Below are 21,231 nucleotides of genomic sequence, written 5' to 3'. Positions count from 1 at the left end.
CAAAGAAATGCGTGCTCAGGTTGGTGGAAAAACATTACATCATATGCAGTAAGTTCCTCTTATAGTCGCACTTTTAGAGCATTGATTATGTGGGTTTGTGGTGTGGCTGAACATTTGACCAGTATTATCCCACAGTGAGGCTGCATGTTGTATGACTTGGTATTTTTGTGTTTTTATGAGGTACAGCACTTTGAACCTCCTTGTGGATGAAATGTGCTGTACACCGTGTTCCAAATGATTATGCAAATTGGATTTAAGTGTCATAAAGATTAAATTTTTTGTTGTGCTGTTAAATTTATAGATGGTATTGTGTGTCAGGGCTCTTTGAATCACTATAATTAATTTCAGAGAGCTGGTTGATTAGTTTGTCTCATGAGCTCAATTAAAGGAAATCTACTTAAGAAGGATGTTCCACATTATTAAGCAGGCCACAGGTTTCAAGCAATATGGGAAAGAGAAAGGATCTCTGCTGATGAAAGTCATCAGATAGTGTAGAGCCATATGACAAGGTATGAAAACATTAGATATTTAACAAAAACTGAAGCGTTATTGTACTGTGAAGAGATTTGTGGCTGATTCAGAACAAAGATGGGTTTGTACAGATAAAGGCAAAATGAGGAAGGTTCCTGTTAGACAAATTTATCGGATTAAGAGAGTAGCTGTTAAAATGCCCTTACAAAGCAGCAAACAGTTATTTGAAGCTGCTGGTGCCTCTGGAGCCTCAAGGTGGAGGATCCTCCAGAGGCTTGTGGTGCATGAACCTGCTATTGGGCCCCTAACCAGAGCTCACAAGCAGAAATGGTGGCAGTGGACCCAGCTGTACATGAAGATTAATTTTCAAACAGACTTGTTCACTGATGACTGCTGTGCAACCCTGGATGGTCCAGATGGACGCAGTAGTGGATTGGTGGTGGACGGCCACCACATCCCAACACGGCTGTGACGTCAGCAAGGAGGTGGTGGAGTCATTTTTTGGGCCGAAATCATGTGGAGAGAATCATTGGTCGGAACCTTCAGAGTCCCTGAAGGTGTAAAAATGACCTCAGCAAAGTATATCAAAGGTGATATCAAAGAAGGTCCTATGTTAACATGTAATTCGGTCTGTTAACATGTTTTTGATTGAAGTAGCTTTTGATTTTAGTACATGTGACCATTTAATGCTGCACATTCACAGAATGACCGTTTGCAGTTATTTATAATCCATAAAATGTTTAGAAAATCTGATGTGCATAATAATTTGGAACAGTGCATTATGAGTTTTTTATTTTGGAAAAAATACTGTTCTCATGGGGAGCTTTGTTCAGTAAAATTTGATTTATACTGTAATAGTTCATGACTTGAAAATTATACTGATTGTCATTTGCATTGACCATTTAGGAAAATCTGGAAAAATTTCACTTGCATAATAATTTGGAACAGGGTGTATACAAATAAACTTGACTGATTGAATGAGCCATCTTTCAGGGATCATATAAATGCCAGTACAGCCAACCCTGCTTATACATTGTCCACTTTGATTGAAAGCTATATAAATTCAGAGGTTTCCAATCAGGTGCTGAGACAGCACAATTTTTTAAAATGTCATTTATTAGTCTGTTGTCTTTTAATTCTGCCCATGATTCACATTTTTAAATTTTTTTAAATGAACTTACCCAGTTGCATATTTCTTTGGATGGGAGTGTGATTTTTTTTTTGAGTAACTGTTAACATTAATCTTGAAATTTTGCCCTTACTGTAGAGTATTTTACTCTTATTTTTCATTCTGTTTTACACAAATTATATCCTTGTGCAATTCTATTTTCTTTGATTTCCTGCCACTTTCTTTTCTTTTCTTTTCTATTCTATTCTATTCTATCCCATAGGATGTTGTCTTTACAGTAGTACGATTTCCTTTAATGGCCCCACAGGACTTGTGGTATATTGGAAGGACTGGAGCATCCTCATTGATGCCAAGCTAATTTTAGCTCCCAGAAAAGGAATCACAATGGAAATCGAATGCAGTCACAGTGGTGGAGAATATCCCTTGACCATAGATATCGGGTGTCTCTGCGCGCCGTGGGATTGGTGTGGCGTAGATATAGAAAGACACACGCTGTGACTGCTTTGTGTTCCCATCTGGTTTTGTGCTCCAGGTGCTGCTGCTGCTGAGACTTAAGCGCTCCATCCGGACTTCCCAGGAAAGATGATGCTCTGCAATCAGCAGCTTGCTTTGTGAAGGGGAACAAAAAGAGTTGTTTTTTTTTTTTTAACGGAGAGAGGCATGACCCTAAATGTTTGTGTATGTGTTCGCATTCATGCTCAAATGTTTGTCGAATGTTTTGGTTGTCGTCAGGTTACAGTCCTGCCAGCTTTGTTGCTCATGATCCATTTAGTTTGATTTGTCTTTTAAGTTTGTTCGTTTGAAGCCATGCATGACAAAATATTTCTTTTTAGCCTGAGTTTAAATATTTTATTTTTATTTTATTTTTCTCTATTTCTCTCAAAAAAAAAAAAAAAAGTTGCAATGGCTCCTGTAATGTGACTTGATACTGGTGTCAAGTGGCGCCAAAGTTTCAAAAAGTTACAGTTCCACGTTTATTTATCTTTGCTATACCATCCCACTGACTGGAAGTCATTTCAATTAAAAGTCTAAAAGTAAGTGCCAGAGGTCAGTGGTTCTTCCTTTTGACATAAGAGTAATGCAGTGCTGCCCCTCCTCCACTTGTTGCTGACTGAAACAAGGCTACCATGCTTTTTTTTTCTTGTTTGCAATGAAGACAAACGAGGTGAAGTGGACGGCATTCAGATAATTACGACTCATATTATTTGCTAGCAGCTACCAAGATCCTCCAGGCTGTACCTTTAAGGTCCTGAAATGATACCTTTTTTTTTTTTTTTTTAAGTTGCCTCTTGTACAAAATGAAAGATGTTTCACAGCAAACCCAAGACATACATAAAAACAAGTGAGGCTGAAACTTTGGAACATGGAGAGTTTAATCATACTTCGCAACTTTGGGTCATTTTCCAGTTTTTGAGTAATTTCTAGTGAAAACACTGATTAGAACGGAGAGAGCAGGAGGTTGGTTGCTCCCCATATTTTTCATTAGTATTCATAGTCCCACGAATAATCTATTTTTTCCCTCCTAAAACAGAAGTTTTCCACATATTCTACTGTTATTGCATCATAAAAGCCTTTGAAAACATATCAATGATCGCAGGAAAGAAAAGAGAGTTTCTTTCCAGAACAAGCCACAAGCCTATTTAATGATCGCACTAAATCTTTATACTCTGATGTTTCTGCTTACATGATGATTCTAAAAAGAAACTTTGTAAAGTGGTGATTTGAGCCAGGCTATTATTGTCTGGTAATAATAAACATTTGAGAAGAAAATTTTGATATTTCAACAACCGAGACAGAGTTTGAAAACTCACACAAGGCATAAGTTTATCTTGGTGCTAAATTTGATCTGCGTTTTCTAAAACACCAGTATGGGTTAAGATTTAATGTGGTCCCGTTAAACTCATGTAGTATGCATCGTTCTGTGAATATAATGACCGTGCTGTCCACCATAAATGTTTTTTGATTATCCTAATACAAATAAGTAAAAAAAAACAAACAAAAAAAACAATTTTCTCCAAGAAATACAATCAGACATTTTGTAAAATAGCTGCTCAGTGTATCAAATTCTGTAATCACTTCTATGATGTATTTTTTTGATAATTTATGACACTATTACAGTTCCTGTGGAAACTTCTGTCAAGGTATAACATGAGGATATCATAATATTTCTGTTTTGGTGCTTATTGTGAGGAAAAGTAGTCGCCACGTTTTAACGAATCTCGCCTTTAAATAGTTTCTTTCAATTTTATCTCCGAGGTCTCAGATTATTTAGGAGTAGCTGCCTGCTGCTCTTCTGTACAATATTGGTTAGATTTTGGTGTAATGTGTAACGGTGTTTCTGCACAGCTCGTTGGATCAAAGCTTGCCTATTAGGTTTAGCTCTGCGCTTCAACTAGGCCATTTCGGGACCTTGGTACTTCATATTCAGCCGTTTGCTTCAGATTTGCTTCTTGTTTAAACTACAGTTGCACTGATAGCTGGACTTAAGTCAGATTTTTTTTTTAAGATCTGGGTAAACAGAGGGATTCATGTCTGACTATAACCTGCTGACAGACATGTGCTAGGCAAGGCAAGTTTATTCATACAGCACCAATCATACACAAGGCAAAGCGCCGCACAGTGCATCAAAGGAAAGATGGAAAGAAACAGTAAAAACATAAAAGTGTTGCAGGAAAGACGATAGATGTTAAAATCCAGACATTAAACTAATAATTAGTCGGATTCTTTGATCAAAAGCTGGTGTAAACAAAATGTTTTCCATTATGAATTAAGGGGACAAACAGTTTCTGCACACAACAAACCAACATTATTTGCTTTTTAAAGTGTATAAAATGTATTTACCTCGGAGATGCTTGGTCTGAACACACCGGTGTCCTAACCGAGCAACTGGATAAGATGTAATCATTTTTAGAGTGGCGGTTAAGGGGTTAAATGAACTACAGTTTGTTCTGTTACATAAGGAAGGATGCTTGTTTTGTTTGGGTGGTTTTCAAAGCTCATCTGATCTTTGAAACAGATTAGATGTGTGATCGTCCTGATGTGAAAACACACTTTTGTCAACTTTAGCTTTCAGTTTGACAAGAATGGCTCACAGCGACGCGCTAATACGCCGACAGCTTCATGACTGACTGGGGAATCCCCCTAATAGCCCCTTCCAATTACATTTCTGCTTTTGTTTTTGAAATTCTCTTTTAAATTTTAAATGGCGTTATTGTCCTGCATTTCTTTCTTTCTGGTGTGTTGTAAAGCGCTTTGTGCAGCATGAGTTGTTGGAAATGGATTATGTATAAATAAACTTTCCCTTGAACGTCTTCTCCGGTGTTTAGACTTTAATTACAAATAAGCACATTATCACTCCTCTGGGCAATTGCAGTGAATTATTTCTCTTAATGAAATGCAGTGCATCAGTTGAAATATAAATGCTTTTATAATTGGTGTGTGCATGTCATAAAGGTCGTTGTAAATAGCCATCCAGTTTTATACTACCTTGGTCTTTGCAGGGTTGTAGCTCATCACCAACAAACACATTCTCAGACTTGAGGGCAATTTAGAGAAACCCATTAAGTTAACAAGCATTTTTTTTTCTTTTTTTAACTGTGGGAGGAAGTCAGAGTAGAGTCGACTCACGCCTGCATGTGGGAAACAAAGGGAATCCTGCAAAAAGGCAGGGACTCGAACACAGCACCATTTGCAACAAGACAACAGCTGCCCACTGCGTCAGGGTGCAGCTCTAAACAGTTACAGCCAAGGCATTCAGCAGAAATGCATATATTTTTGCAGTTATCTTCTGCCTTCACCTGCAAGTTATTTGCAGCCCTCTATATCTGTACGTTTGGTTTGCCATCATGTGTGCCAGATCTTGTTTATCCTGTCATTCAGCAGCTTCCTTGCTCGCACAGCATTACATTAATTGCGCTCCACACCCAAGGATAGTGTCTCAGTCCAAGGGCTGCGACCCTTTTGTTGTGTCACTCTGCAGTGAAGGGAAGGAGATCACATTGCACATTCAAAATGCACAGGAGTCATTTAAAGAGCAGAACATTTGAACACCTATGTGTCAACGTCGTATTATGTAGTTGGAGATTTTAAATCGTCTACACAATGTTTAATTAAATGTCATAAAATCCCTTCTTCACCTTGACGACATTGTTCGGAGAGTGTTACATGAAATCACAATAGAAATCACACGACAGATTAGGAACAGCTTTATGAACAAACAGGATAAAAAACGAGGGGGAACCACTAAATGTCAAGTAGTCCATCTCTTTGAATGTGATGATTTTAAAAAGAATCTCAAAACTGGACAAACATTTTCAATACACTGCCAAAAATTACAAAATCTTACCAAGTATTCTTGGTATAGTTTATTGTGCAGAATATCTCAGCACACTTGAAATAAGAAAAACAACTAACTTCTCAGCAAGTTGCATGAGCTCATTTCAAGCCAAATATATCTCAAAGCTGATGGAAACGTTCTGGTTCCAATAGCAGATTATGACAAAAAATTTATTTTTATAAGTGAAGTAAAATGCCAGTGGGTCTACTGTAGTTCTTTTTTAAAATCAAGAAAATGTAAAAACGAGAAATGGTTAACTTAAAACAAGCTCCCATAACTCACTGAAAAATTACTTGTAAGTTAGTTTTGCCTTCTTTTAATTATACCAGAAAATATACAAAAAAAAATATTTGGTAAGATTTTGTGTTTTTGCGGTCATATCGCTCCGCATCAATATATCCTCGTCATCCCCTGAAAATTGAAAATGAATAGAGGATAAAAATCTGAAACGGTTTTTAAACTGCTGAATGAAAATGTAAGTTTAATCCAGTTAGCCGTCAGCAGTAATTGTTACACCTTTGATATTACATTACAGCTAAATGTGTAATTTAATGCTTGTTTGATGCTCCACCTTAGCAGCAGGAGATTTATGAGCTTATATAACTTGGCTGAGAGACAGCAGTGAAATACAATACCTCACAATAAACACACCATATATGCGGCAGAAGGTGGTGATCGTCTGTCCAGGTGCTGAAGAGCAAATTAAAAGGAAGTCAAATGACTCTCTAAAGAAATGAAACAAAGATATTAAGAGAAAAATCGAAAAGATTTCAGAGATCACACTGTGACTAATTAGGTTTTTTGTGTATGTCTTTAGAAAAAGATGGGGAAAAAAAGGTCATGGCGTACAGAAAAAGTGGCATCTTCTTTGGTTCTTTACAACTAATGATGCAACAGTTCAAAAAAAAAAAAAAAAAAAAAAAAAAAGGAACAAGGATGTTTGCACTCCAGCTGTAAAAATCGCCCCTTGTTCTTCAAGTTCAGTGGGTTGAGTTAGGGAAGAACTTAAAGCCTAAAAAAGCGTCTTATCGGAATGGTGTGGTTGTTCAATATTTATTTATTCCTTGGGAGGCGTGGAGAACTTTGCAATTTTTCCAAAATGTTTGCGCTCAGCACATGGAGCACGCTCTTCCTCCAAAGAGCCGCAGCAGCATGTAGACAACAGGCATTTAACAGCATTAACAAGATAATTGCTGCCAGAAAAGGCAACGTCGCGTTCTGGGATTTTAAGGAGCATTGCACACAAAATGTTTACTAAAAGTGATGGGAAGAAGTTTCCACTGACTTTCTGTTGCTCTGAGCGACCTTTGACCTCTGCTAAAATAATGTTAGATGCAACTGGACGTGACAAATAGCTGGTCTCTTGATACGTAGTTAGGAATCACCTTCTAGGCGATTTGTCACCTTCTATGACTATAACTAAAAGCCGCCGGGCTTTTAGTTATAGTCTTGATACAATCGTGTGAATTATTGACAGACATGCATTTAATCTCCATACGGGCCGGGCCGGTAATATGACAATACAAAACACATATCCAGTAGGAATATTGGTGGCACAGCCCTCAAAGCCAAAGATGACAGATACCACAATGCCCTAAAGTGCATTAAATCTGTGATTCAATCCCCGAAATGCACCTGGAAGCTACATATATCATTCTTAAACTATGAAAAATAACATGTTTATTTGAAAAATGCCAACACCGAAGAAATTGACAAATTATTTTGCAAAATTGAAACTCTACTTATTTATCCTGCATGTTTTAGATGTAGTTTCCTGTGCTGTTTTAAAAAGCCCTAATAAAGTCCATGTTGAATGCTTTTACAGGCCCGTCGGGAGCCCACTCTTATTGTCAGCCTCTTGTTTCAAGAACGTTTTGGTTTTAAATCCAAAATGAATCCCTTGCTGATCTCTTAAAGCTAACACTACAATAAGTTGTTTTAATGTGCAATGCACTGCTTGCTATTCACTCCTGACTGGATTGTAAGGAATTGGACATTGGGGGTAAATTGATAAAGCACATAGGACTTGATTTATCGCCCATGAGGCAAATGGTGTGTCTTGCTGTTTTATGCTCGTATGCTGAGTCGTCATATTCATTTCCCTCCTTTCTTCTGTTGCCTCATAAATGAGCCTTAAAGCAGTCAGGTTGCATTTTATCTGAAGGTTGCTGTTCAGTAACTTTTAAATGAAAATGTAGTTTTTGACTGAAAAGTGATGCAAAGTGGACCTTGAAGCCTTTTGGATTAAACATCAGATGCAAAAATAGCCATCACAGTATACTCAGTAGAATGAAGACAAAAGATTCTCAGCGATGCACCAACTTCCTTAATTTTAGGAGACAGCCATCGTCCGGTACTCGCACGTGAAGCCGATCTTATCACCAGTTCTTCAGCTGAGGTCTAAAAATAACCGCCGTCTTCTTCTGGTTTCCTGTGAGAAAAGTTTGACTGACGGGCAGAACGGCCCACCAGGTCATGTCTGCATGTTTGCAGTCATCAGTAGTCGCTCCACTGTTGCCAACTCCCCGACTTTCTTGCAATCTCTATCCATATTGCAAACAAAACAAAAAAAAATCTGTGTCAGCCAAAATCGGAATCCGCAGGTCAGGCTTTTTCAATGATTGCAATCGGCCAGAAAACTGCAATCGGTGCACGCCTTAAAAAAAGATTGCGTACAAGCAGTGTGAGCACAAAGACAGTCATGAGAAACACTGAGAACACTGAGGGGCTCTTTAAAAGATTACAAGAAAGTCTGGGTGTCTGGAAGAAAAAAAGGATTTTGAAATCGCTTAAAACTTGTACCTTTTTGTTCATTTGTTGACACCAATCATCACATGCTAATGAACAAAGGAGCTTTAGAATAATGTGGAAACATGCCAGAGTCTCATTTTAAATTGCAACTAAAAGCTATAAGAAGAAGGCAACTGTTTTTCCCATTGCTTTGTTCCATAACTTTATATATATCAATGCTCTGTTAGATGAGAGCAACATTATTGCTGTTTGGTCTGCTTATTGCTTTTGAGCACAGATGTGTTGCTATTAGAGTAATCCATCTTTGTTATTGTGTGCCGTTTGCTTCTGATGCTGTTTGGTGCTGCTCCCCAGCTGATGCCTCCCCGAATCGCTGAGCCTGCGACACAAATCTGTGGATCAGAACATCGAGAAAAACTCAGTTAGACTCTAACCTGAAATCAAACTTCACATTATTGAGTCAAGATGAGTTAAGAAAACAAACAACAAAAAAACAATGAAACGGAACATTTTGAAAAGTTAAATATCATTAAGCTTTTTTTAAAATGTTGTTTCAAATGACATTTTTTTTCAACACCCAACAAAACATTCAAATCTACAACATTGATCAGAACCACCAATGAAAGGTCTTAGAAAAGTGTTTACTCTTTCACCTATATCTGTTTTTCTGGCGAGGTGTTATCTCCTTTAAAAAACAACAACAACAAAAGCAAACAAACAAAGCTACTGGAGCATCTCACCAGTCTGGAGACAACCCCCTTTTGAAGCCGAAAGTTTGACACTTGTTTATTTGACGGCACTTGTGAAGACTGGTGCATCTGCATGAGAGTCTGCAGACGCTACATGCACAGGTTTGTTGTCTACTCTTGGACTTCTCTGCTTGTTTTTGAGGGGAGTGTTGGATCAGAGTGGTAACAACGCTGTGTGTTAGGTCACTTTTAAAGTCAATTTCACCACTTTTTGACTCCCACTCAATTTGTAATTTATGAAGTTTTTTTTTATAGTGACAAAAATAATAAATAGAAAGTTTGAAATACAAAAACAGAGCCAAACCATTAGAATAATAAAAACCCTGCACTAGTATTAGTAGAAGTGTCCACTTTTGCAACCAGATTCTTGATACTTTCCACTTCAATATTTTACTTTTGTAACACACTTAGTTAAATTGTATGAAGGCATGCTAAAACAGAAGTTAAAAAATATTGAGAATATTCAAACACGGGTCAAAAGGCATTTAATATGCACAGTGGCATTCTGACTGAAGTCTGGACAACAGCGCATCAAATGATGTAGAGATTATAGAGCTTTTCTGATCGGACCACCCTTTGTCTTGCATGCTGAGCACAAAAATTAGCACAAATGTTATCACATCCTCACAACTCGCCAGCCGTCGTCATCTGTGATGGAAATGCTGGATAAATGTACGAAAATAGGAGCAGTGTGCAGCATAGTTGCTTCAAGCGCATGTTATTTATTGCCAGTGAAAACAAAGGACGCAGTTTATAATGTTCAAATATGTGCAGCTTTTGGCAAAGAAGAAGACAAAGTCCACACATGGCAGATGTCCAGGTGGCTTTCTGTGAGAATGTACGTCTCAACCTGAAAAGTAATTATTTTTTAGCCATTTCCAGCAGTAATATTAAACAAACAGAACATCCAGCATTAAAGACTTTTGCTTGTCAAATAGTCTTGGTTTGTGTTCAAAAAGAAGATTTTCGTTACGCCTGTCACTAATCTTTAAGTTTGAACCCTGCATGAAGACATTTCAGCACAACCCGGGAGGAACACTAACGCTCTTTTGCAAGACATTTCACAACTCGTTCAGCCATTTCTTCTAGCTACATATTGGCTCACACCTCCATCAAAAGTTGGCCATTCGCTCCTTGACATTAGCTTCCCCTTTTTTCTTTTTGTGCAGCTTCTTGTTTTTGTTTTAATTTTCGTCAGCAGTTTTCTTTTTCAGCTGCTCAGCGAACAGCAACTCCTTCGACTTCTAACCCCGGCCGTGTTCACAGAGCTAACCATGCTCTACATTCAAAATGAGAACGAAAAGCTACCAATTATAGACTCTACCCAAGAACACAACATTTCCTCTGTTGTTTTTCTTTTTCTTTTTTAGAAATTGATTAAGACTTTGTATAGGTCTGTGAACATAACCCAGAACGGGTTCACTTGTCTTTACGGGCAATTAATCGGACTGAATGGCCACAAAACTGTAGTTCTCCCTTAAACCCATTTGGTACGTCCTTTGCAAATCGATCTAATAGCCAAAGAACAAACCCACTGCAGACTTGAGCCTGACTTAGAGGTGGAAAGTCGCTAATGGACTTTTAAATGGTGTCATTCCCTTGATGGAACTCGTCTGAAGATAACCACAGACTATCTTTAAAGCATTTGCTCTCCCCTTTTTGTATGCTGCACTCATACATGCAATGTGATAGGTCCAAATGAACAGATAAGGCAATCATGATGGGGAAAAAAAAAAAGCGTCTCAGTAGTGTGGCGACAACACCCACTCGTTCCTCGTCTGTGCGTTTTTTCCCCTCTGCACCTTAAGTATCTCCAACTCTCTTTGTGGTTGTGAAAATTCCCCTCCAGTCATCTTTTCAATGTTGAAGTATTATGGCTGCACCATCTGCATATAGCCACAGGAAGCTCTGGGGGTGAAAGACATGCTGCAAAAAACTAAAAAGCCAAACAAGGAAAAAAAATAATAACGCCTGACCTGTATGTTTTTGGATAGTTGCTTTTCAAGTAAGAATAAAATGCAGGATGCCCAATGAAGTTATTTTTCTTACAGATTTTGCTAAATTAAAATGAGAAAGAGGTGGCTGTAATTGTGCAAACGTTATAGCTATTTAGAGGAAATGGAAGATCTATTATCAAAGTCTTAAAAATATTAAAAGTATATATATATAAAATACATACAGTATATACATTGTCCAACCCCTGTATATACTGTATATGCACAGTATAGAAAAGAAAGCAAATATTTTTCCATATGACTCAGCTCGCACGCAAGTATCGTCACTGCTGAACTTCCACTGGCGGCTGGTTGCTGTATCTCATGAGGTAAAGGTAACAAAACAACATGAACTTTTAGGCACACAAGCAGCCAGAGTAAAAAATGAGGTTGACCAATTTCTCCACATTGATAGCTTGGGTTTAAATGTCATTGTTACAAATGTGTTGTTTTAAACTTACTAATGTGTCGTTTTAAACACTTAAATAAGTGTTTTAAACAACACTTATTTCCCCACACTACTGTGTGTGAGTGGCTGCAGTCCAGGTTGATGTTCTGGAGAAATTTAGCCTTTGCTTTACTGTCAAATGACTTTAAAAAAATTTTTTTTATAAAAGCTTCATGTTTTCTCAAAGTTCAAAGATGAATGCATGCATGAACGTACTTCAGCTGAGGTGATGATAAACTGGTGGCGTGGCTAGTCTGTATGACATTCAGCAGCAAAAGCTCCGTGCATGATGAGCAGCTGAAAGGACGAGGGCTACCGACAGGCCGAAAGAAAAGAAAACGCCTCCGTTTTCTTTTTTTTTTAAGCTCTTAAAAGCTGTCTGTGAAGTCAGACACATTGTCTGTCTGCTACATTTTTCCCTGCACACATGTTGGAGGAAGGTTTTTGTCCCACATTTGTTTAATGCAGCCTCTGTTTCAATATGCAACATGTTTCCGCTGCCCATTAGCACGAATAAGCAAACAGTAGCATTGGATTTGTTTGCCCCTACTGAATTCACAATAGTCTTAATTTTTGGCACTGAAACTGCACCATAAATCTACTTAACGAGGCTTTATCGACCCATTTATCACCTTTGTAAGAGTTTACTCCTTAATCTCACTACAAAGTGCATTAAACATGTCTGTAAAGATATGGGACTTCTTCAGACGCTGAGTATTTCTCTCCATTGTCTCTGGCGGGTCAGCTGTCTGCACCCTGCCACGTGTAATGATGCGGCACTGCAACCAAATCAGGGAATCAGTGTAAAAGAGAGAGCGAGAGAGAGAGATGGGTAGGAAGAGTCCACCAGGACTGGTGGATGGAAAATAATGAGTCGCAAAATGTTGACATCCATTATGGGGTCTGTTTCCTGAAGCATGCGTGTTATCTGCGTCTTGAGTGTCTCTGACAGGATGTGCTCATTTACACCAGGCAAAATGGTTTAGGAAGGTAGGGAAATGTTTGCCTTAATAACCAGTTTGGCTTGAAGAGTGGATTCTGCAAATAGATCAGTGATAAAGCTACGACAAATTTCCTGGTTTTCATTCTCTGTAAAGAGCCTAAACCAACTTTGTGGTCATTAATACACAGCACCTCGCAAAAGCATTCATGCTCCTTCAGCCTTTCTTTTTATTCTGTTGTGCTATGACCAACAATCAACGTATTTCATTATTTATTTTTCTGACAAAAAAACTCAGAAAAGTATGACATGCTTTTTTTCTGCCCCATTAACCCTAACAAGTATGTAAATAAAGTGAGGGCTCAGGGATTTTTTTGAGAATATGCTGTGTGAATGCGTTTCCTCAGCAGGGACAGGGAAGCTGCTGGAAGATAAATGAAGCTAAATATAGAGCTCTGGAAAAAAATTAAGAGACCACTGAAAATGATGAGCTTCTCTGATTTTACCACTCATAGGTTTATGTTTGAGTAAAATGAACTTTGCTCTTTTATTCTACAAACTACTGACAACATGTCTCTGAAATTCTAAGCAAAAATGTAGTATTTACTTGCAGAAAATGAGAAATGGTCAAAATAATAAAAAACGATGCTGTGCTTTCAGACCTCAAATAATGCAAAGAAAACAAGTTTAAATTTATTTAGATAAAACAACACTAACGTTTTAACTCAGGAAGAGTTCAGAAGCCAATATTTGGTGGAATAACCAGGAGGTTTTCAATAACCAGGAGGTTTTCAATAACCAGGAGGTTTTCAATAACCAGGAGGTTTTCAATAACCAGGAGGTTTTCAATAACCAGGAGGTTTTCAGTTAACTCAAAATAATCCGAGAATAAAGTCATAATAATATGAAAATGAAGTAGTATTTTTAGGAGAAATCTGATGCGAAAAATAAAAAATTAAATTGAGGAATGTTGAGCATCTTGTGAAGTTATACTTTAAAAAATTAAAATGGGCAGTGGGCTCTTCATTCTTTCCAGAGCTAAATACGAGACAACGTTGGGTGAAAAATTAATACTTTTGCGTCGTACTGTAACTGTATCATTGGTTCTGCTTCCTTTAACTCCGAGGCCTTTACATGCAAAAAGCTTGCAGAAGGTTTGCAACTATGAACTGTTTACATAGTGTGTGTATGAGCACGTTTGCTTTTGCAGGCCTAATATATCCTTAAGCATGTTCATAATAGGAACATTTAAAGTGCACCTGCATGGCCCCCCATTTCTTTTCTGCTTCTGCTCTGCTCTCTAAGCGCCCAGTGATACATTATTATGCTCCTGTTTAAGGAGATCCTGACATGTCATCAGTCTCGGCCCCACAGCCCGCAGAAAGAGAGCGGCTCGTGATTTGTTTCCCCTCTCCGTGGGGGCTCAAAGTCCGCCGAGAGCACCATAAGAGGCAGGGTGGCATGCAGGAGCACAAGCCAGAGCCGGGTTGGTAAACGCAGAGCGGAGACGAGGGGGCGGCCGCGTGTTTGAAATGTTTTTGGCAAGGCTGCGTGATGAATTAGGCGGGACGATAACTTTGTGTGGAAATAACAAATCGCTGAACCAGAGCAGCTTCTTGATCAGAAGCCAAGGCTGTTAAGGGATTGCTCGCTATTGTTCCCAAAGACTTCTAAGATATTTCACTTCTCTGATGTTATCAGAGGCGGGTTTTTTTTAAAGTCTTAATCAAATTTTTGCGTCATGCCTTAGTCAGTAAAGGATTTATATAAAACATGTCTTTTTAACCTTTTTACTCTGCTGCTGTAAAGTATCCCATCACTTGACTTTACTCCTTCCTCTTCACTGCACAAACACAAAATCTTACCTGGTATTTTTGGTTTTTAGTGCATCTAAAATAAGACAAAACTAATTTGCAAGTAACCTTCCAGCAAGAGGTAGGAGCTTGTTTTTAAAAAGGACTAGTTCCACTGGCAGATTATTTCATTTATAACGATACATTTTTCTCTTGTTATCAGTGAAATAATCTGCCAGTGGAACTACGGGGTCCTTTTTTTATTTATTTTTTTTGTGGCAATATTAAGGAATTTTTGACTTAAAACAACCTCATATATCTTGTGGAAAAGTTTGGTTTTTTTTTGAAGTAGTTGCACACAGACACATAGCTCTCAGTCATCTTTGAAGGGAGAGCCTGTAGGATCTCATAGCAGCACTCAAAGCAAATCTGGTACAGATTAGTTTTCAGCAAGCAGCCAGAAAAACAACTTTTCTGAAAGGCTTTCATTTTGTATTTTACATAATTTACCAATCTATAGGCGCTAGATCAGTTATTCAGCCACAGTTTCACAATGATTAATGATTTTAATCTGCTTGGATTATTCATGTGACAAACCACAGATGCTAACCCAGAGTGACATGATAACTAGCTGGTTGGTTAAATCAACGACTTTACTGCTGTGATAACTTTATTTAACGGGTTTTTCTTGACCTGTTTTCTGTCTAGAAAGTAATTTACAGAATGATTACATTTTTGAGGAGTGAAACACCTCTGACCTATTGGTACATTGATTATCTTTTATAGGAAAAGGTTATTTGATTTTTAATCATTTCTTTGTGAAACAAAGTGGCATATGTAACATCCACTTCCACTTCTCGCTTCCCTTCGATGCCTCATGAATTAAAGTGAACTTTTGGATCTGATGAGGAAGAGGGATTGAAACCGTCTAAGTACAGACACCATTTATTGCACTTCTCTGCAACCACAAACCAAACTACGTTCTATCTGGCCTTTATGTTAAAGAGCAACACGAATGTGTGCAACAGTCGGGGGTGGAATTGATGCAGATTTTGTTTTACAGCTTTTACTTTGTATTTCTACCAGTTTCAAGCATCGTAGGGAATATTGCTTTGCCCGTCTGGTGTGTTCCAGGAGGCTGAATGCGAAGGCACTCATGTTCATAACGTAAGAATTGGAAAGACATGCACCTTCTGCTTTCCAACTTAAAAAATACGCACCACTCAGTTTGTAATTGTACATCAAAATAACGTAAAACTTAAATTGTTGATTGTAGAAAAAAAAAAAAAAAGAATGAATAGGAGCCAATTTGTTGAATTTTATTCTGAGTTTCTTTGTTGAGTTCTTTATCAGAATTGACTTTGACCCTCAGGATAAATGATATTAAAAATTGAAAAAGTGAACTACTTTATTGAATGTCTCAATTTAAATGTGCTATATTTATGCTTTCCTGCATTCAGTCTTTTATTTCACATTTTTAAGTGGTAAGTTACATACATTTTCTTGAAGCTGCAGGAGCTACTTTAATGTGCATGCACCTTTATCGATAACAGACAGCCCAATTTGACAGCACTTTTATGAATCTGAAACTTGCAAATGGAAGAACACACATTTGATTACAATGTAACTTCCTGGATGGCTAAAGCTCATAAAATTCATAGTGGCAAATGCAAGAGCCTTCAGGTAAAACTGGGAGATGCTAACTTGGCTTGTTTATCACAGTTTTCCTTTAAACTTAATTTAAAATGGATTCTTGTTGTGTTGCGCACACTCATACTTCATCTCTCAAGTGTGTTAGGTAATGGCTCTGATGCAATATTGGTTTTGCAACTAGAAAACTTCCAGAGTAATATGTACTAAAAGCAAATCAACAACATCTGGACATTTGGGTTGTTCCACCCTGTGAGCGAACGCTCTTGCTTTTAATCTGAGGTTGTGGCCAAGAAGACTGAATGAACCAAAGCTTTGATTCCAGATGGAGTTTTAGATGAACATACAAAAGAAATTACATCTAAACTGAACCAAGTTCTACTTGCTCTAAAGTCATTTTTGAGATTTTAAATGCTGCGTGAGCAATCCCGCTCACAAACCGACACTAAAAAGGCTTCAAGCGCCATTCCTCCTGTACGATGGTCATTTTAATTCAATCCACGCAGCTTAAATCCGGCCTGATCTCCTGCAGGTGTCTCCACGGGTCAATGCAAACGATCCCCTCTGTGTGAAACTGCGGGGCGGCGAACACAGTCAGGTCTGCGTCTCGTCCCTCCGGTAGTTTGTCCTCCGTCTGGACTCGCTCATTTGGCCCCTCGCACATTGTCCTGAGCTTATTAGATTTCAATCCAGGCCCTAGCAACAAACACAACATTTACACCAAGGCACAAGGGCTCTCAATCAGCACAGGTCATTAATTAGGCTACTGTTTGTTGGATATTTCATGAAGAAAATGGAAAATTGTTGATGGAGGAGAGAAGCAAGGTGGCGAGCTTCCTGGGCCAGCTGCTGCGTCTCTCTCTCTCTGCCCACGGTGATTCAGCAGCCAGCTGCTGCCTCTTCTGTCTGGGCCGCCTGTCTACAGTCTGTCAAACTTCAAATGTCTGTACAAAAGAAAACCTCGTAGCTAAGTCATGATTGTTCACATTCGGGTCAGTTTGTGGTTGCGAAACAGAATTCTCACAATGTGTATTTATTAGAGAGCCGCCTGCTGATATTTGATAGCTCTTTGTGGCGTCTGAGTTAGATAAACCACAGCGTGAAACCTGCACTGTATCTCGCTACAGTGCAGGAAATGCTGCACTGTATTTGTTACAGACACATCAGCTTCTGCAAACAACATTGTTGCATTTTTTAAAACTGAAACGTGAGAAAACTGCAAAAACAATCAACAGCCTAGATGCATCGTAAAAGTTTTCATACCGTGTCGAACACTCGACCGTCACGAGTTTGAGTCCCGTCCTGTTGACCTTTCGGTCGCATGTCTTCCCCCTCTCTCAAAACCCTCTTTCCTGTCGTTTCACTATCAAGTAAAGGCCATGAAAGCCAAGAAAAGTTCATAAAAAAAGCAAAAAAAAAACCTTCACCAAAGCTTTCTCTATGCTACTTGGTTCTCTGTGATGCTTTTTGTTCACAGAACAGCTGTGTTTTTACTTCGATTACATTACATACATAAAGCATTTACTAATTAGATTATAATCTAGATTATTTAGCCTCAGATGGTCAGGTAATCGATATTTACTAAAAAAGACAGATATCGCCATCTCCTGCGAAACAAAAAACGATTCAGGCGGAAGTAAGTTCTCACACCGTCGCGCCTTTTCAATTTTACTCTCCTGATCCAAAAACACATTGATTTTTGAATTAAATGATCGTTTATTCGGCAGGCAGGTCATCAGTCTCTTCAGCTGTTGTTTTGCAGATGAAATGTTTTGTCTGCTAAGAAACAACTAGCACAGTTGTGGTAAAACAAAACCTGCCTGGGGATGTTTGGCTGCAGTGTGTGAAAATGTGACAACCTTTGTTGTGGCTAAATAATCTGAGAAGCCGGCAGCGATCTTCATTGTGAGGCAGACATTAAAGGAGAGTTTTCAGTAAAGAAGTTCGACTATCAGGAGCCATTTCCTCGAGTTGACCTTTTGTACATTGGAGAAAAACACGACTGTCAGTTTCAGTTGTCCTCCCACTGATGGAAACAGTCTTTCAAAAGTGAGGGAAAGCAACACAAGGAAGCAAATCTATTCAGCAGACATGCATTAGCTGATTTTAAATAAGAGTCGTTTGCAGGGTCTTCTGCTTCATCCATTACTGATGAGAAAACCTTTAAGGAGTCATTATGTGTGCGTGAATCATCTTGATTCTTAGGTGTTTGCATATTTCTGATAGTTTAGGTTACATACAGAAGAGACCAAAGCAGCAGGTCGTCAAAAAAACCCCAAAAAACATTTATGTTTTATATCTATCTTTATTTTTACCCATGAAAAGTAAATTCTGTGTCTAATCATAACCTTCTCTCCTCCTCAGATTGCCGGCTTTATGAATGCCGTTAAGCCGTTCTCTGGAGACAGCGAAAACTTCAGAGCGTTCCGCTTCTACTCTTTAAACGCCATCATGGATCCGTGGGTCTTCATCATTTTCCGCAAGTCGGTGTTTCGTCACCTCTGCTCCCTGCTGTCCTGCCGGTTCGGCAAAGGCGACATGAAGTCGACGGATCACTGCGCCTTGTCTTTCCCACTCGACCACTCCATACACCGCAACCCGTGAACACAGGAGCTGCACTTACTGACAAAACTGACTCTCTACCACAACCCAGAGCAAACTCGTTAGCAGGGAAGGATGAAGTAGTCCAGGCGGAGAGACTGTCTGGTCCGAAAGACGGTTTAACAGACCTCTGGAGTGAGAGGGATCTTGAATGTACAGCTTGTATTCAGAGACAGATGATTCTCTGATTGTGTCTGTCACCGTCATTCCACCTCAACACCGCAAAAGGAGCCGTGCCATAAACCGAAGCCCAACTGCTTCGATCAGAGTGACCAAATATGCACTCTGATAAACTGTTGTGGATATTTAACATGCATTACTGTATGCTATCACTTTCCTCACAACTATTTTCTGAACACACACACACACACACACAGTGAAACTTTTGACCTCTACTGTTCACTTGAAGCATTTGACGTCATACTGCAGCCATCGTCAGGGACAGGTGACTTCAGATAAGCATTTCTAATTAAAATGAGTTGTGTGTAGAAACTGGTGGGGACTTATACAGTACGATTGAGAACGTGTCCAACAAACTCGGGTGCAGAGAAGTCCTAATACCAAACCACAGCCCGAAGTTGCTTTTGTTCGCCTGCTTTACTTCATATCAAATTCTGCTCAATTCGGTTTGTTTTCGAGGCTCCATCTCACTACACATCAACTCGTATCCGGAAATATACGATGAAATGAATCCAGCCATTTAGGTAGATTCAAATTATGTTAAATACATACTAGTATCACCCTAGTTATGATGGAGAGCAGCCACATTCAGTTTGTAAAACATTTTCTGTCTAAAGGAATCACAACGGGCAGTTTAGAGCAAAACTACTTTATTTCATATATGCTTCTTGTTCAATATTGATATCAGTGTAGGCTGTGGTAACGATATGGAGTCAAGTGTTCATTTTATTTTTCTGGAGGTTCAGGTGGGACTTGTGCTGTTAACAGATATGTGATCAGTAGATTTACTTCTTCCAAGTTTTGATCATGACAGAGGTGACGAAACACCGACTTGCTGATCTAAATGTTTATTGAATGTCTCTGCTCCATGTATCGTAAAAGTTCTATAAAATCCTGTGTAATCATCGTTGTGTTCATCTCAAAAGGTGTGTTCATTGGACTTCCTTCAGTGTCATTATTTGTGCGTGTGAAAGAAATCTTTATCGTTTCAAAACTTCAATTGTTTTTAAATGACTGACTAACAATGGCTAAAATAGTTATTTAATGTAAAAAAAATGTGGGTTTTTTTTTCCCATTAGAATTTCTGTAAATTATTCAACTTTGTCATTTTGATGGATATATGCCCTGGGTGACATCGGAAGATGCTCTTCCATTCTAATTTGCTGTCAGATTTTCAGGAAACCAAGCTGGTCCAGTTGTGCACAGCCATATTCATGGCAATATAAGTTAATCAAATATGGTCATGTTCAAGTTCAATAACATGCTAAGCAAACAATTATCAAACAATGTCAGTAAATCAAGCTCTGACTCCTACTAAAACATTGTCCATCTCAGGAAACACAGTACACTCTACATGTGTCCCCTCTTAGACACCGGCCCCTAACCAATCCTGTCCTGTTTTTAGTCATGTTAGTATTTTCACTTCCTGTTTTAATGTTTTGTAATAGCAGGTGTTGACAAGTTGACGCCTGGTAGCCATTTCCTGACAATGACCAGTACACTTTGCCTCACTTCATCTGGCCTTTTCGATTTTACAGAGTTTCTACAGTAAAACTGTTGCCTCTCAGGCTAAATTAGTCAAATGTGCACATCCTCTTAAAGACAAGTCTGCAAGCTTGTAGAATTTCTCTTGTGAATGTTATGAGGTGTAAAGCCTTATGCCTAATTTTAGACTGGATTTTGAAAAACAAAGTCCTGAATGCCAAGCTGACAAGTTTTCTTAAAGTATTGGTTAATTCTTTTTTTAAAAAAAGTGAACATTTGTTGGTATTTTAGTAAACACTGTTCCACCTGCAGCAAATGATTGTAGTAAGAAAAGTTACAGAAAATCCAATGTATTATGTTTGAATCTGTTGCCTGAAGGTCCTGGGTTTAAACTATGTGCAGAGTTTGCATGCTCACTTGATGGTTTGGTCAGACCTTAAGCTAACTGAATGTACTAAATTGCCCTTAAGTGTAAGTGTGTGCTTGCATAGATCCATAGTTGTGCCTCGAGTTTCTTGAGCAGGTATATTAAATAAATTATGCTGCTGCGTTTAATTTTCTAGCTCTACTGAATGTAAGATTAGAACCAAACCAAACAAACATCGTAGTATTCCTTTAATGTAATCTACAGTCCTTTGTTTTAACAACATTCAAGTATTTCTTTAGACCCACAGTAAAGTAGAAAGATGCCCCAAGATGACATT

The 21,231-nt window shown here is 38.5% G+C and overlaps 1 protein-coding gene across 1 annotated transcript in view; it reads left to right on the top strand.

Moving 5' to 3' along the window:
- The window catches only part of ptgir (prostaglandin I2 receptor), a 31,429-nt gene extending 10,468 nt beyond the window's left edge, over window positions 1-20,961 (top strand). The window contains exon 3 of the mRNA XM_023351592.1: window positions 18,626-20,961. Within this exon, the coding sequence (XP_023207360.1) occupies window positions 18,626-18,865 (240 nt within the window). The 3' untranslated portion in view covers window positions 18,866-20,961. The remainder of the gene's footprint in view (window positions 1-18,625) is intronic.
- The last annotated feature ends 270 nt before the right edge of the window (window positions 20,962-21,231 follow it).

This window comes from Xiphophorus maculatus, chromosome 18 (assembly GCF_002775205.1).
Source record: "Xiphophorus maculatus strain JP 163 A chromosome 18, X_maculatus-5.0-male, whole genome shotgun sequence".
In the NCBI taxonomy this organism is placed as follows: Eukaryota; Metazoa; Chordata; class Actinopteri; order Cyprinodontiformes; family Poeciliidae; genus Xiphophorus; species Xiphophorus maculatus.
The sequence above is the reverse complement of the archived record's forward strand: the minus strand, read 5'-3'. Positions and strand labels throughout refer to the sequence as shown.